Source organism: Lactuca virosa, chromosome 2 (assembly GCF_052849685.1).
Source record: "Lactuca virosa cultivar CGN04683 chromosome 2, Lactuca_virosa_CGN04683_v6, whole genome shotgun sequence".
NCBI classification, from domain to species: Eukaryota; Viridiplantae; Streptophyta; class Magnoliopsida; order Asterales; family Asteraceae; genus Lactuca; species Lactuca virosa.
Window position 1 is genome coordinate 235,226,431 of NC_136427.1, and position 12,689 is coordinate 235,239,119.

At 33.1% G+C, this 12,689-nt stretch overlaps 1 protein-coding gene across 2 annotated transcripts; it reads right to left on the minus strand.

Moving 5' to 3' along the window:
• Positions 1-9,565: 9,565 nt before the first annotated feature.
• LOC145160493 (ubiquitin-conjugating enzyme E2 2) lies at positions 9,566-12,415 on the minus strand. 2 transcript variants are annotated; one of them, XM_079079715.1, is made up of 6 exons: positions 12,282-12,415; positions 11,813-11,946; positions 11,677-11,702; positions 10,947-11,036; positions 10,213-10,301; positions 9,566-9,957 (listed from the first exon to the last, which is right to left on the minus strand). In XM_079079715.1, exons 2-6 carry the CDS (start codon positions 11,935-11,937, stop codon positions 9,829-9,831), a joined length of 459 nt encoding a protein of 152 aa, XP_078935841.1. In that variant the 5' UTR covers positions 11,938-11,946; positions 12,282-12,415; the 3' UTR covers positions 9,566-9,828. The 2 variants fall into 2 exon arrangements, with proteins under 2 accessions (XP_078935841.1, XP_078935842.1); XM_079079716.1 differs by having other exon boundaries at positions 12,241-12,402.
• Between the last annotated feature and the right edge of the window lie 274 nt (positions 12,416-12,689).

Sequence of the window (12,689 nt, forward strand, 5' to 3'; positions counted from 1 at the left end):
TTTTTCTTTAGATATAAGAGAATACTGAAAATCAAATTAAACGAAACACAAATAAAGTTTCACATTTTCTAGCTTGTATCATAAGATGTATGTTTGATCATCCAATAAATACATGTTAATAATTTTACAACCTCTTTTTGTTGTTTTAATCTAACTTTACCATTTTTTGTTTATTAATAATAATCATTATTTGATATTTGTAACTTTAATTTTGATATATAGGTTTTCTTTCTCCTAATTAGACGATATTTTCACAAGAAAAAAAAAAAAGTTTTTAGGGAAAGAAACATAAATGTATTGATATTGTGTAACTACTTTACAAGATATATAATATGAGTGGTGGGTTCATGAATATTAAAGAATGAAAAGAGAGACAGCTAAACGCATAGAGGTTAGTAGGTCACTATCATACGCCCATTCATTCATTCTCATAACAACAAGACATTAATACCTTCTTCTTCTTTGTTTCTCACTAAACCATCTTAAGACACCCTTTGTCGTTTAGGGTTTTTTTCAAGGTTGTCAAGATCGAGATCCTACGTATGATTATCTTTAGGTTTGCAAGATCGGGGTCGGGATCCTAAGATCCCACAAAATAAAACATAATTTTAATTTATAATTTTAAAACATGAAAAATATTTCAAATATTCAATTTTTCGTTCAAAAATTATAAAAACTTCAAGATATTAGTTATAAGTTACAACACAAAATGATAAACGGTAAATTGATAAAGGGTAAAAGATGTAAAGTGGTAAAATAAAATTTGTTAGTGATTAGGGTTTAGATTAGGTTTCTTATGTATCCCTCTTTATATGAGGTTTAATCTCACTATTTATCAATGAAACATTCTATTATATAACATGGTATTAGAGATCTAGGTTAATATCATACTGTTGACCACATCCTACGACCGCCTTACACCTCTGATGACCTTCTCTAATAGTTGTCGGAGGTGCCTTCATTATGCTTCATATTCCCGTCGTTTTTTTTCTCCTCATAAATAATACAATAGCCGCCGACACCAAGCTAGAGCTCTTACATCGGCTTCTTCTACTGCCTCGTTTGCTTATGTCTCCTCGTCGGATGGCTCCTGCCTCTAAGCTTTCTGCCTTCTCCTCAACTTGTCTCTTCTTCAGATCTATTTTCCGAGTCAGTCGGAATAGGCTCCGTCCGCCGCAGCTCGAGTTCTCTTTCTTTCTCGCTTCTTTTCTCTAGACTCCTCTGCCGCCGACTCGATGATCGCCGTCGTCGCCGCTCCTCTCTTCTTATACAAAGGAACTGCCGCTGGCCGCCGTTTCTTCTTTCTCCTTCTCCAACGAGCAGTTGTTGTTAGCCATCGTCGTTAGAGCTCTGCCACCGTCGCTGTCTTCATTTATGTTATGTTTTATGTTTTTGTTTTTCCAGTTTAATCGTCCCATCACCATCAAACTGCGGGGTGATGTTAGTGATTGGGGTTTAGGCCCAAGCCCTTTAGGGTTTAGATTAGGTTTCTTATATATCCCTCATTATATAAGGTTTAACCTCACTATTTATCAATGAAGCATTCTATTATATAACAAAATTCATTTGCAAAAATAAAAAAATAAAAAAATAATAAAAAAAATCAAGGGAAGGTATGATCGGATCAGATCTTAATCCTACGATCCTACCTACGATGTTACGATTCTACCTGCGATCTTACCCCAAATACAATCCGTTTACGACCCGACTCATTTTTCATATCTAGGATCGTAAGATCGTACACGATTTTGACAACCATGACTTTTTCTATTTTTCTTTTTCTCCTTAAACAATTTTATTATAAATTTATAAGCTTAGGGCCTTTTTTAAGTTTTCTTTTAATATTAGTTATTTATTATTTATACGATAAAATAAGGGCTGTGCTATAAGTACCCCCTTTAACCAATTTTACCCCCCCTAACATTAATCAAATCAACTTTTTACTTTTGATTTGACATTTTTTTTTCCTTTTTGTTTTTGATTTTTTTTCCTTTTATTTTATATTTTAATATTATTATTATTATTATTATTATAAATTTCAATAATCAAAAAAAATTCGGACAACATTTTAAATTTCGGATGACATTTTAAAATTCGGTAAACATTATAAATTCGCACGACATTATAAAATTCGAACGACTTTTTTGTCCGTAATTAAAAAATATAAAAAAATATTTAAAAACCGATTTTATATAGCCGTTTGAATTTATAATGTCGTCCGAATGTTAAAATTTTGTGCGAAAATAATAATAATAATAATAATAATAATAATAATAATAATAATAATAATAATAATCAAAATATAATAATAATAATAATAATAATAATAACTAGAAAAGTGTCCCCCGCTTTGCGGGGGTCAGAAGCCTTCAATGTCGTTTTTTCCCGAATCCTTAAATGTTGGTTTTTTCTTATAGTTAAATGGTATTACGTTTAATATTCATTAGTTTGATTACCACGTTTCTGTCAACCACAAAGTAAAAACTCAATTTCTTTTCAAAAGAAACTGGAAACCAAAGTTGAAATCACCATTCCATTAAAATTTCAAATTCTCAAAATGATAAACAGAAATAGGGCATAGGCATAATACCTCATCTGTTTATGAACCACATGTAATGAATCCATTAACAACAGATAAATGAGAAAATTAGAAGAATATTATCATCAAGAGAATATAGTAAATGTAATAACATAGCTTCTCATTAGTATGACCTTTAAAGGTTAACATGCAACTGTTGGCTGTGGTTGATGAACAACCAAATTTGGCTGGTTTATTGAGGTCCCAAAGCTTTAATGTCTTGTCCGTTGATGCACAAATTAGGGCTCCACGTAGAGTGAATAGCATATCTTCAAATTCCACTTCTTTTGTCAAGAAATCGACTCCTACTGTTGCCATGTATTGATTGCTAAACTTTTTGTTCGCATATCTAAAGTTGAACATTAAGGGCAAACAATAATAATCATCCTCAACAATAGATTCCCTGATCTTCAATGATCATATAGATTGATATAAATGTAAAATTACCCAACTATCTCAATAAAAAAAAAAACTGCTTATATAATTCCCAGATTCCAATACCTGAAGTTGCAATAATCAAATTTAAAACACCTTCTTCAGTTTTTGTATATAAACTTTTCAAGCTCTCAAAAGGAATATTTGGCATAGAAATATAGGCTGTAACTTTTTCCACCGAACCATAAAGTAGAATATGAATACATTCATTGATTAATCATTAATTATTATATAATATAATAGTAACCAATTAATTGTAAATATTAAAATAAAATGTTACTGACCTAAACAGAGAAACCTGAGGTAGGTTTTTCTCCACTGGATCAACCAAATACCTTCTCAACATTCCATCCCATCCATACCCTGATATCTAACAATAAAATTTAAAATAATACTAATATCATTAATTTCAAATAAAAGTATTTCTTTATTATTATTATAATTTATAAAGACATAATTTCAATTCAAACCTCATAAAAGTACCTGAGTAGTCAAAACGATAATCAAACCACAGAGGAAACTCAAACTCTGTCTATAATAACCTTTCATAACAGTAATGGCTCCAATCGAGTACACATCACCCCCAACCCTAACCACCTAATTCGAACCATAGCACAAACCAAGTTCTCCTATCAACGGCCAAAACAAAATCATTTAACATATGATTTAAAGCAAAATTAAAGAAAATAAACCTGTTCGATGGACATTTGTGCAGAATTTGAATGTGTAACATGTATTGTACTTTCGATGAATTTTTTTTAGCTGGAATTATTTTAGAAAAAGAAATGTTGTAGTTTTTGTACGAAATTGGAATTTTACGTTCTATTATTTATACCCGTAGGATCATCTTTTTTCTGATTTGTATCTACATCTTCGGTTATTTCTTTAACTGATTTATTTGAACCAAATTGATCATTCTCCTGGCCCTTAGCTGCTATATAAGCAACCCCCACATCTGGGAACAATCCAATTCTATTTTTTGGCATTGCAAGAGTAGAAAAGAAAAAAAAAACATAAATGTATGATTTAGAGTTTTGGTTTAAATATTTAATGGTTAAATGTAGACTTTACCTCTGTTATGATTCTGTAGTGGCCATGACCAGATAAGCAGATCCGAAACCCCATTGTTATGTTTCAGAAAACCATCTCATTTAAAAAAAAAGAATAAAAATAAAAATAAATATTAATTATATGAGGAAATGAACATACCCTATTTCCCCTGCAAAATCCATTTGGTTGTCAATGATAACTCCTAATTGGAGAATGAAACCCACTAAAAATATTGTATCCTTTTTAAAACCTATCTCCAACCTAAATGAACGACATATATTTGAAATGTAATATAAAAATGCAAAATAACACTAACAGAGAAGGTAAAACCTGGCGTACTGGGTTTGTGGCGGTGGTACCGGTCGTCCTGGTTCCTTTTCCAGTAAGTTTTCACTTATTTCCAAGCTTTAATAGATGTATACTGAAAATAAACCAAACAAAATTGTAAAACCTGGCAACAAAAAAACACGAAGAAATGGGTAAAGTAGCAGACCTTTATTTCTATTTATATAAGGTTCTTTAGCCGAAGCCAGAGCTGATGTTATTATTTGAATGGAGAAATGAATTGTTAACATTATAACTTTGATCCTTTAGATGGATTAACAACAAAATCAGCATTGAATAAAATTGGTAACACCAATAATGCCTTTACAATAGAATAAACCGTTAACCTTTTATGGATGGATGTTAAGTCTTCATTCAATCACAATTACTGGAAACTGGTCATGACAACCTGTGACACTTAAGATACATCAAACAAATGAGAAAAAAAAAGTACAGATGGAAAAATAAAGACCTTTATGAGTTTTATGAATGCAATAAACAACTGCCAACCTTGGATTACAAATAATCACATAAGAAATAGATACATTCTTATGTGATTGACTCATTTCAAAGCCTTGAAAGGGTAAGTTTTTCATCCGTAAACAAAAGGTTCATGTTCTACAAAAAAAGAAAAAAAAAAGACAGATACCCTTTGTTAGAAAAGTGAAAGTTGGATTTCAAGTTAATATAATGATTCTTGGATTACAAATAATCACATAAGAAACAGATACATTCTTATGTGATTGACTCATTTCAAAGCCTTGAAAGGGTAAGTTTTTCATCCGTAAACAAAAGGTTCATGTTCTGCAAAAAAAAAGAAAAAAAAAGACAGATACCCTTTGTTAGAAAAGTGAAAGTTGGATTTCAAGTTAATATAATGATTCTTGAAGTATACATACCACCACCTGGAAGAACAAAGATTAGAAGCTTTGATTGAGTTGAAATGTTCTTTAAAGATTTAAACTTTGAATTGAGAAAGATACCTACACCAGGGTGGATGCGATCAATATCAATATTGTCATTCTTAATGCAACAGGTACCTAATTTAATAATCTTAAATACATTCTAAAAAAGGTACATTCTAAAAACAACATTTGACAACGAAAACTCGATATTACTATCAGTAATTTTAGCTATCAACACTACAATTATGATTTGGGGTTTTACGATTACTGTGGATAAAGAACATAAATGTGATTTTGGAGTCGACTTTGCTTAAGAGTACCTTCCGACACTTCAAGATTTTTGGTTTTTTAAATCCTGCTTCTGCATAAACATCCAAAATTAATAAAAGCAAATCTTAAAAGAAAGGTGTGAAGGGAGTGATGAACAACCGAGATTCACGAAATCAACAAAAAAAATGCAAAAATTAAAGAGTTGTATAACCGATGTTAGAGCAGGTTAAGATGGAAATACAAAATCAATCGTCGATGGAAACCAAACCGTATGAAACACCCTACATCGATGGTAGAACTACATAATGTTAAAGTCGTCGTCATCAGATCAACATGACGATAGCGTTAGATGTGGAAGCTGATGGTGGACATCGAAGCAATCGATTCGAAGCCCTAAACCCAGATGAAACGCGCTGCAAGATCTGTCGCTTCAGTGGCGGAGGAAGACGGCCAGCAGTTGCAGTCGATCCCGACCTTCGATCTTGCATTCGATCCTTTTCTGGCGCCTCAACCGTGCTGAAGGTCGTGTGTGAAGCAGAGAAGAGAAAATGAAAGGCGACAGAACTGTAGAAAAACGATGATAAGCGGTGGAAAGGCTGAGGCGGTGGATAACTGGGCGAAAGCAAGGAGGTGATAGAAGAGGAGACACTCACACAGAGGGTTGAGGAAGAATAAGATGAGGTGGTGGTTTCCTCGAACAGTGGAATGAGGAAGGATCCAGATGAAGCGGTGAATATACCGGATGAGGGGGTGGTAACCGATGAACAGTATCGTGGTTAGGTACTGTTTAAGGGACTAAATTGTAAAATCTGCACAATTGAAAATATAAAAACTTATGGACCAATTTTGCCAATCCTGTATGTAGTTTTTGTTACTATTTTTCATATCTTTAATATATATATAATAATAATAATAATAATAATTAAAAAAGAATTAAAAACAACAAAAAAACAAAATAGGAAAAAAAAACAAAAAAAAACAACAAAAGACAAAAAATCAAATCAATGGGAGTGGAATTGGAAAAGGAAGGGGGTACTTATAGAAAACCCCTAAAATAATTGAATGAGTAATTATATTTATCTGAATAGACTATTAGATATATAAATATGTTTTTTTTCCGCATTTAGTAAATTGTTTGGATAAAACTAAACAATCATTTTAAAATAAAAAAGAAAAAATCAAATTCCATAAGATCTATCAATTATAACATTAGAGGATTTGGGAGAAAAGAAAGAACTACAAATTGTTAGAAAGTTAGGTGGTAGGGTTTCTTTCTTTTTTTTAAAAAAAAAAAACATTTTATATAGCATTTCTATGTGTGGAACTCAGTGGAAGGACAGAAATATGTGAAAAACAACTGTTTGTTTACAATGTTTATCTTCTTTTTTTTTTGTGTGCTAAGATGTAAAAAATAGCTTATAAAGTTTGTCATCTTTTCATTGGGTTCTTTTTTTTCTTTTTTAATTTGTTTTTTTTTTGTCTTTTTCTTTTTGTTTTCTCTGATTTTTTTTGGAACGGCAGATATATTATTAAAAAACTAGCAAAAAGCTAGAAAATAATTACATCAAATTGTAGCAGATATTGGATTATGAAATCAAATTGTAGCAGATATAGGATTATGAAATCAAGAACTCCAATTGAGCTTGGTTTTCCTACATCTATTACTTATCCAGGAAAAAACCCTATACACCACATCATCAAGAAGTATAGCTTTTGAGGGATTATCCCAAAAAGTAAAACCATCGGGTCCTCGAGCTTTTGTGGAACCACAATTTCATACTGTCTTTTTGATCTCTTCGCGTGTAAAAGGAGATTGCAAAAAGTCAATCTGTGACTCTCGAAGTGTATTATAGTAACAAGCATCAATCTTGGCCCGCTAACTCTGATGCTCAGGAAATAAAGACTGATGATATGATAATAGGCATGGAATTCCTGCTTAACCCGAGGTGGGTTATCAACCCAAACACCATCAATCATAAGACCACGAATCGCAATTTGACGTCTATTGCGATAAATGACCCCATGAAAATAACCCGAATTCTCATCCCTCGCTATACACATTTGAATTTTCGCCTTCTGAGCCAGCTCCACCTGAGTAATGTGATTTAAATCTGACATCTCCTTCAATAAGGAAACCCGTTGCTCTCTTAAAGTAGCTGAGACATCGTTTCCCATCAACTGGTTATCAATAGACTCAATCAACTCTTGAAACCCTTTTCTTCTTATTAAGCACCAAATCCCACTTAGAATTCCACATCCTAAGATTAGATTTAAGAAGCTGAAGTTTCTTCTTAAAACGAATCCAGGGAAATCGCCCAAGAATCTTGCACTACATCATCAAAATCATCCATATCAAACCAAGAGTGAAATAAGCGAAAATGGGTAGACCCATAATCAACCCGATGCTCTAACAGAAGAATGGGACGATGATTCGGGATTTTTTTTCTCCAAAACTAGACCCCAGATGTGAGGGAACGAAAGTAATAGACCATCGGTAACCAAAAATCTATCAAGTTTGCTAAATTTTGAGCCTCATTTATCACTCTAAGTAAAACAAGGACCACCGAGAGGGATATTCACAAAATCAAGATGTTCAATGAATTCATTAAAAATATGTGCGGATGGATGGTTAAAGGAAGAACCTAGTCTCTATAGCAATATACCGGACTAGAAACAAGCACCCGTGTTTGAGAAATACAACCCGGATCCCAAATAGCTAGAATACCACCCGAAGCTCCACATGAAGGAGAAAAAGCATGCATAAAAGAGGCGTTACCCCAAAAAGATCTAACCGTAGCCAAGTTAATGTCTTCCATCTTCGTTTCTTGAATTGCTAGAAAATTGACTTTATGAATGTTACATAAGTTTCTAATCCAACTTTGCTTATCCATTGAACCACTCCTTGAACATTAATAGAAAGACAATTCATATTGGAAATTGTCTCTCAACGCATCCTTCTACAATTTTTTTAAAGCGGTCCAAACAACCCTCCATATTATATCCCAATGCCTCTCCCGTTTCAATAGTTGTTTTTAACTCAAATAGAAACAAATTATTAAAAGAACCATCCGAATTACTTTGATTGTTACCCATAAAAGAGTTTCTTTATTTTGAGAATCCCGGTGGGTGAGCAAGCTCTTCTTCGGAGTTGTTAATACCTGACATCCTCCCATAACCTTCAGAAAAACCAACACGCAACCTAGAGAAACAATCAGCATCAGCTGCAGAATTTATCTGTAAATTCAGCATCATTCACGAAGGTTTGCTGATCAGCGCTGCTTTCTGTCGGCTTTGCAGCAGAAGCTGCCGGCGAAGTGACAGGTGGCGGGGTGACCAAATTTGGCTGCTGCTGTGAACCAGGTGCTGGAATGCACCAAGTATCAGGAGAGAGAGAGAGAGAGATGGTCCTTTTTGATGTTCATGAGTTTGGGAGTTTTCCCCAAAATGCCCCTGAACTTTGTGTTTATCTTTCTTGGCAGCATTCCGATTTGAATTCTTTTTCAATTTGATTTGTCAAATTTGTTTTGGATTGTTGTTGTTTATTGGTTTGTGGTTTTTCTTTCCAATTTTTGTTTTAGATTGTCTGTTGTTATTTGTTGATTTTGTTTTGAATTGAAACATGTGTTTTATTGATTTTTGGAATGTGTTTTTGAAAATGATGATAGTGATGGCGGTGGTAATGACTAGTATAAAAAACAATCATTTTTATTCAAAAAAAAATTTGGTATTCATTTTCTGTAGATATGGAAAAAATACAAACATTTTACTTTTCAAAAACAAACACCGCTTTAATATCTTAATACTTTAAGCTAGGTTTTTGCTTAGCCCATCAAGCCAATTGGTCCAGATTAGGTCAATAAGAATAACCATATTAAAGTTTAACTAACCTATCAGCCATTTAGACCATCAAGTAAAAAAGAAACAAAACACAAACTTATGCCATTTGTCGATAACTTGTAACAACTAAAAACAAAATATAGAAAGAAAAAGAAAATTAAACACATTAGGAACTACTACTAGAATGTTTTTCTTGAGGCAAATATAATACAAGAGATAAGTATTATGTATACAATACAAGAGTCTAATAGTAATAGTGACGCAACAAAAGTAAAACGGAAGCTTATAAGATCCCTACAATTACAAATTGTTGTAAATGAAGATAGTTTAGAAAACACCCATCATTATTACTCTATCACTTGTACTTGTTCTCAAACACAAAGGGATCATAGACCAGATATTGTCGTTGACTTTGACTTTGACTTTGACTTAGTCAGCTGTCCAGCTCTGCTCAACAACTTCCCGCACTTTTCTGTTATACTCGCGCTTATTCTCACTAAACAGCCGTGCTGCTTCTGAGTTGGCTGGAGAGTTTGGGTTTGGATCACACAGCAACGACTACAATCCAACAATCAAAATTATTACATAAAGTCTGTTTCTTTTCTACACTAAATGACCATTTTGTCCTTACGTTCCACAAAAAGCTCATCAAATTGAGTTTCTACAAAAAGGGTCTGTGTCTTAATACATTAAGTCACATCTTTTGGCTTTAACACATTGAATCATTCTGTCCGGATTAAGTTTAAAAAAAAAAGCCATGTATAGTTGTCCAGATTAAGTGCTTAACACATTAAGCCAATAATAATACAACACCTGAATTGATGTGAGAATAGCAGCAACATCATAGATTGGACTCCACTGATTTTGAAGGATGTCCAAGCATATACTTCCATCTGCATAAACTGGTAGATAACAAAAACCTTATCATTAATAACACAAATATGTGAAAGCAAAATATATACTTTTAGGGTTTTTTTTTTTTTTGGTTTTCCCATCAAGTCATGTATGGGGTAAAGTGACTGAATGGGTAATGATGTGTACACAAAGTGCATTTCTTTTTTGAATTTGAGTAATTCACCATTTGATCCTTCTCATGTTTGAAACACAATATTAACATGCAACATTATTCAAGCTAGATAAATATCCCATTACAAAATCCAAACAAAAACACCCATGAATGCACCCAAACAGCATCATATCCCATTATGACATTTTGCACAGATTAAGTAAAAAAGAAACAGACATGTATAGCTGTCCAGAATAAATGCTTAACCCATTAAGTCAAAAAGAACAAGAAACAGCCCCTTACTTAGATGATAATATAGAAGCTTAAAGACCATATGGTTGATTTGTTTTTGAGAAATTTTGTATAGTATTCCTAGGTTCTTAATTTGGAAAATGTTGTATTTATGACAAGTTTGTGTCTAATTTTTGGCATAAGTGTTAGTAAAATTGAGGGGTGTTAAATCAAAGCTTCAAAGCTTTCATCCCATCCCCCACAAAAGAAAATGAAAGAAAATTGAATCAAGTTGATGATGACCACTTACTGTTTGGATGAAACATTCGAGAAATGAATCGCACTGTTGGTGGTTTATTTGGATAATCTTCAGAAAACTGAAGTGTCAGCTTGAACGTACCTGAGAGGTTGACATGTTACATGTATAAGTTGTCATAGAATACAATAATGTCACACTTCAACACGATAAAATTGTGCAGAATTCAGAAAAAATAACACCATCAACTGAATAATATAAGAATGTCTACAAACTCTATCAAACAAGCAATCAAAATCACTGTTCATATTACAAATAGCCAATGAAGAAACCCCTAGCTTCAAAGATGAGGTATAAATATGATCAAATGCAACATTATGAATCGTTACTTGAGGCCAACATCTTACGGGTTGTTTGATAAAACTGAACCATTTAGTGTTGAATGATTCCAGCCTCTTAATGGTTATGAAAGGGTTGGGTTCCTTAACCATTAAGAGGCTTTTAATACATTCAAAGGTCGTTCGGAGACAGATTCAGAAGTAGAAGTGACATGGGAATGGTTCCATTAAGAGGTTAGCAAACAGGCTCTTATACATGATTGATGAAGAAACAATTGAAGAGCTCAAATGCAGTCACTTCTAATCCTCTGTACTGTTCTTTTCCATGAGAAATTCAACTATTTTCACATGCATATACATATTTATAGTTTTATACAACCATGAGTGTTAATTCTTATCTCATTTTGAGCATAAAGATACTGAACCATGCAAAACATCTCATTTACCTCCATCCCAAGGAGTGTCATCCGGACTGCAATGCAAATAAAAGTGATCAGTAAGTAGCAATCATATCTCAAGCAAAAGTAGCATCATAAGCTACTAGAATATGATCAAAAAACACTGAAGCACACTTTCACCTACCCAAATATGACGGCATTCCAGAGCATTATATTGTTATCATATGGGGCACCACTGATTCCAGCAGGAGGATCTTGCTGCAACCTCTTAAAATCCCTCATTAATCTCTTTCTTGCCGGTGTGGACATCTTTGTCAGCTGCCCCAATTTAACAAACAATAAAGCCAATTCAGTATCGAATTCTACCAGAACCGATCAACTACCTAATACATATGAGTTTTATCCTTTGAAAGCTCAAAATTAAGAAGAAAAAAAATCAAGTACGATGATCAAACTACTTGTATTAAAACCCTAGATCTATAAAAATGAGTTTGATTACACAGCACCTAGCATGGTTTTTACCGAAAATCGACCGAGGAGAAAAAATTTAACATATTAAACGTATCAATTGATTCTAGGTCTCCGTTAATTAAGTTTTATGAGCGTAATTACATGACAATTGGAAGGATAAAGTGATGGAGAAAACTTGCTGCCTCGGAGATAGGACGAGAAGAGGTTGGGGTGCTGAAGACGGAAGTGAACCGGAAGACGATGATCAGCCGTCGGCGGTGGTATCGAGGAACCTTTGCCCTCCGTGCGTCGCCTTCCAAAACTCTACTCTCGATAACAAAAGGGAAAGGGAGGGGGAAAGAAAAAGGTTACGCGTCATATGTAAGCTGGTTTCAATTTGTTTTGTCTCTATGTTTGTAGATCGAAAATATCTCAAATTATTTTCTAACTATACGTATAATCGTTGTTATACGGGAATAAAATTTCATAATAATATTCACATATATTTGGGATAATAACACAAAAACAATTTGAAAAACCATAAAATCGTTTTTGTGTGTGTGAAAAAATATCTCCAAATCCATATTATATTCTATATTAACCTTATCCTT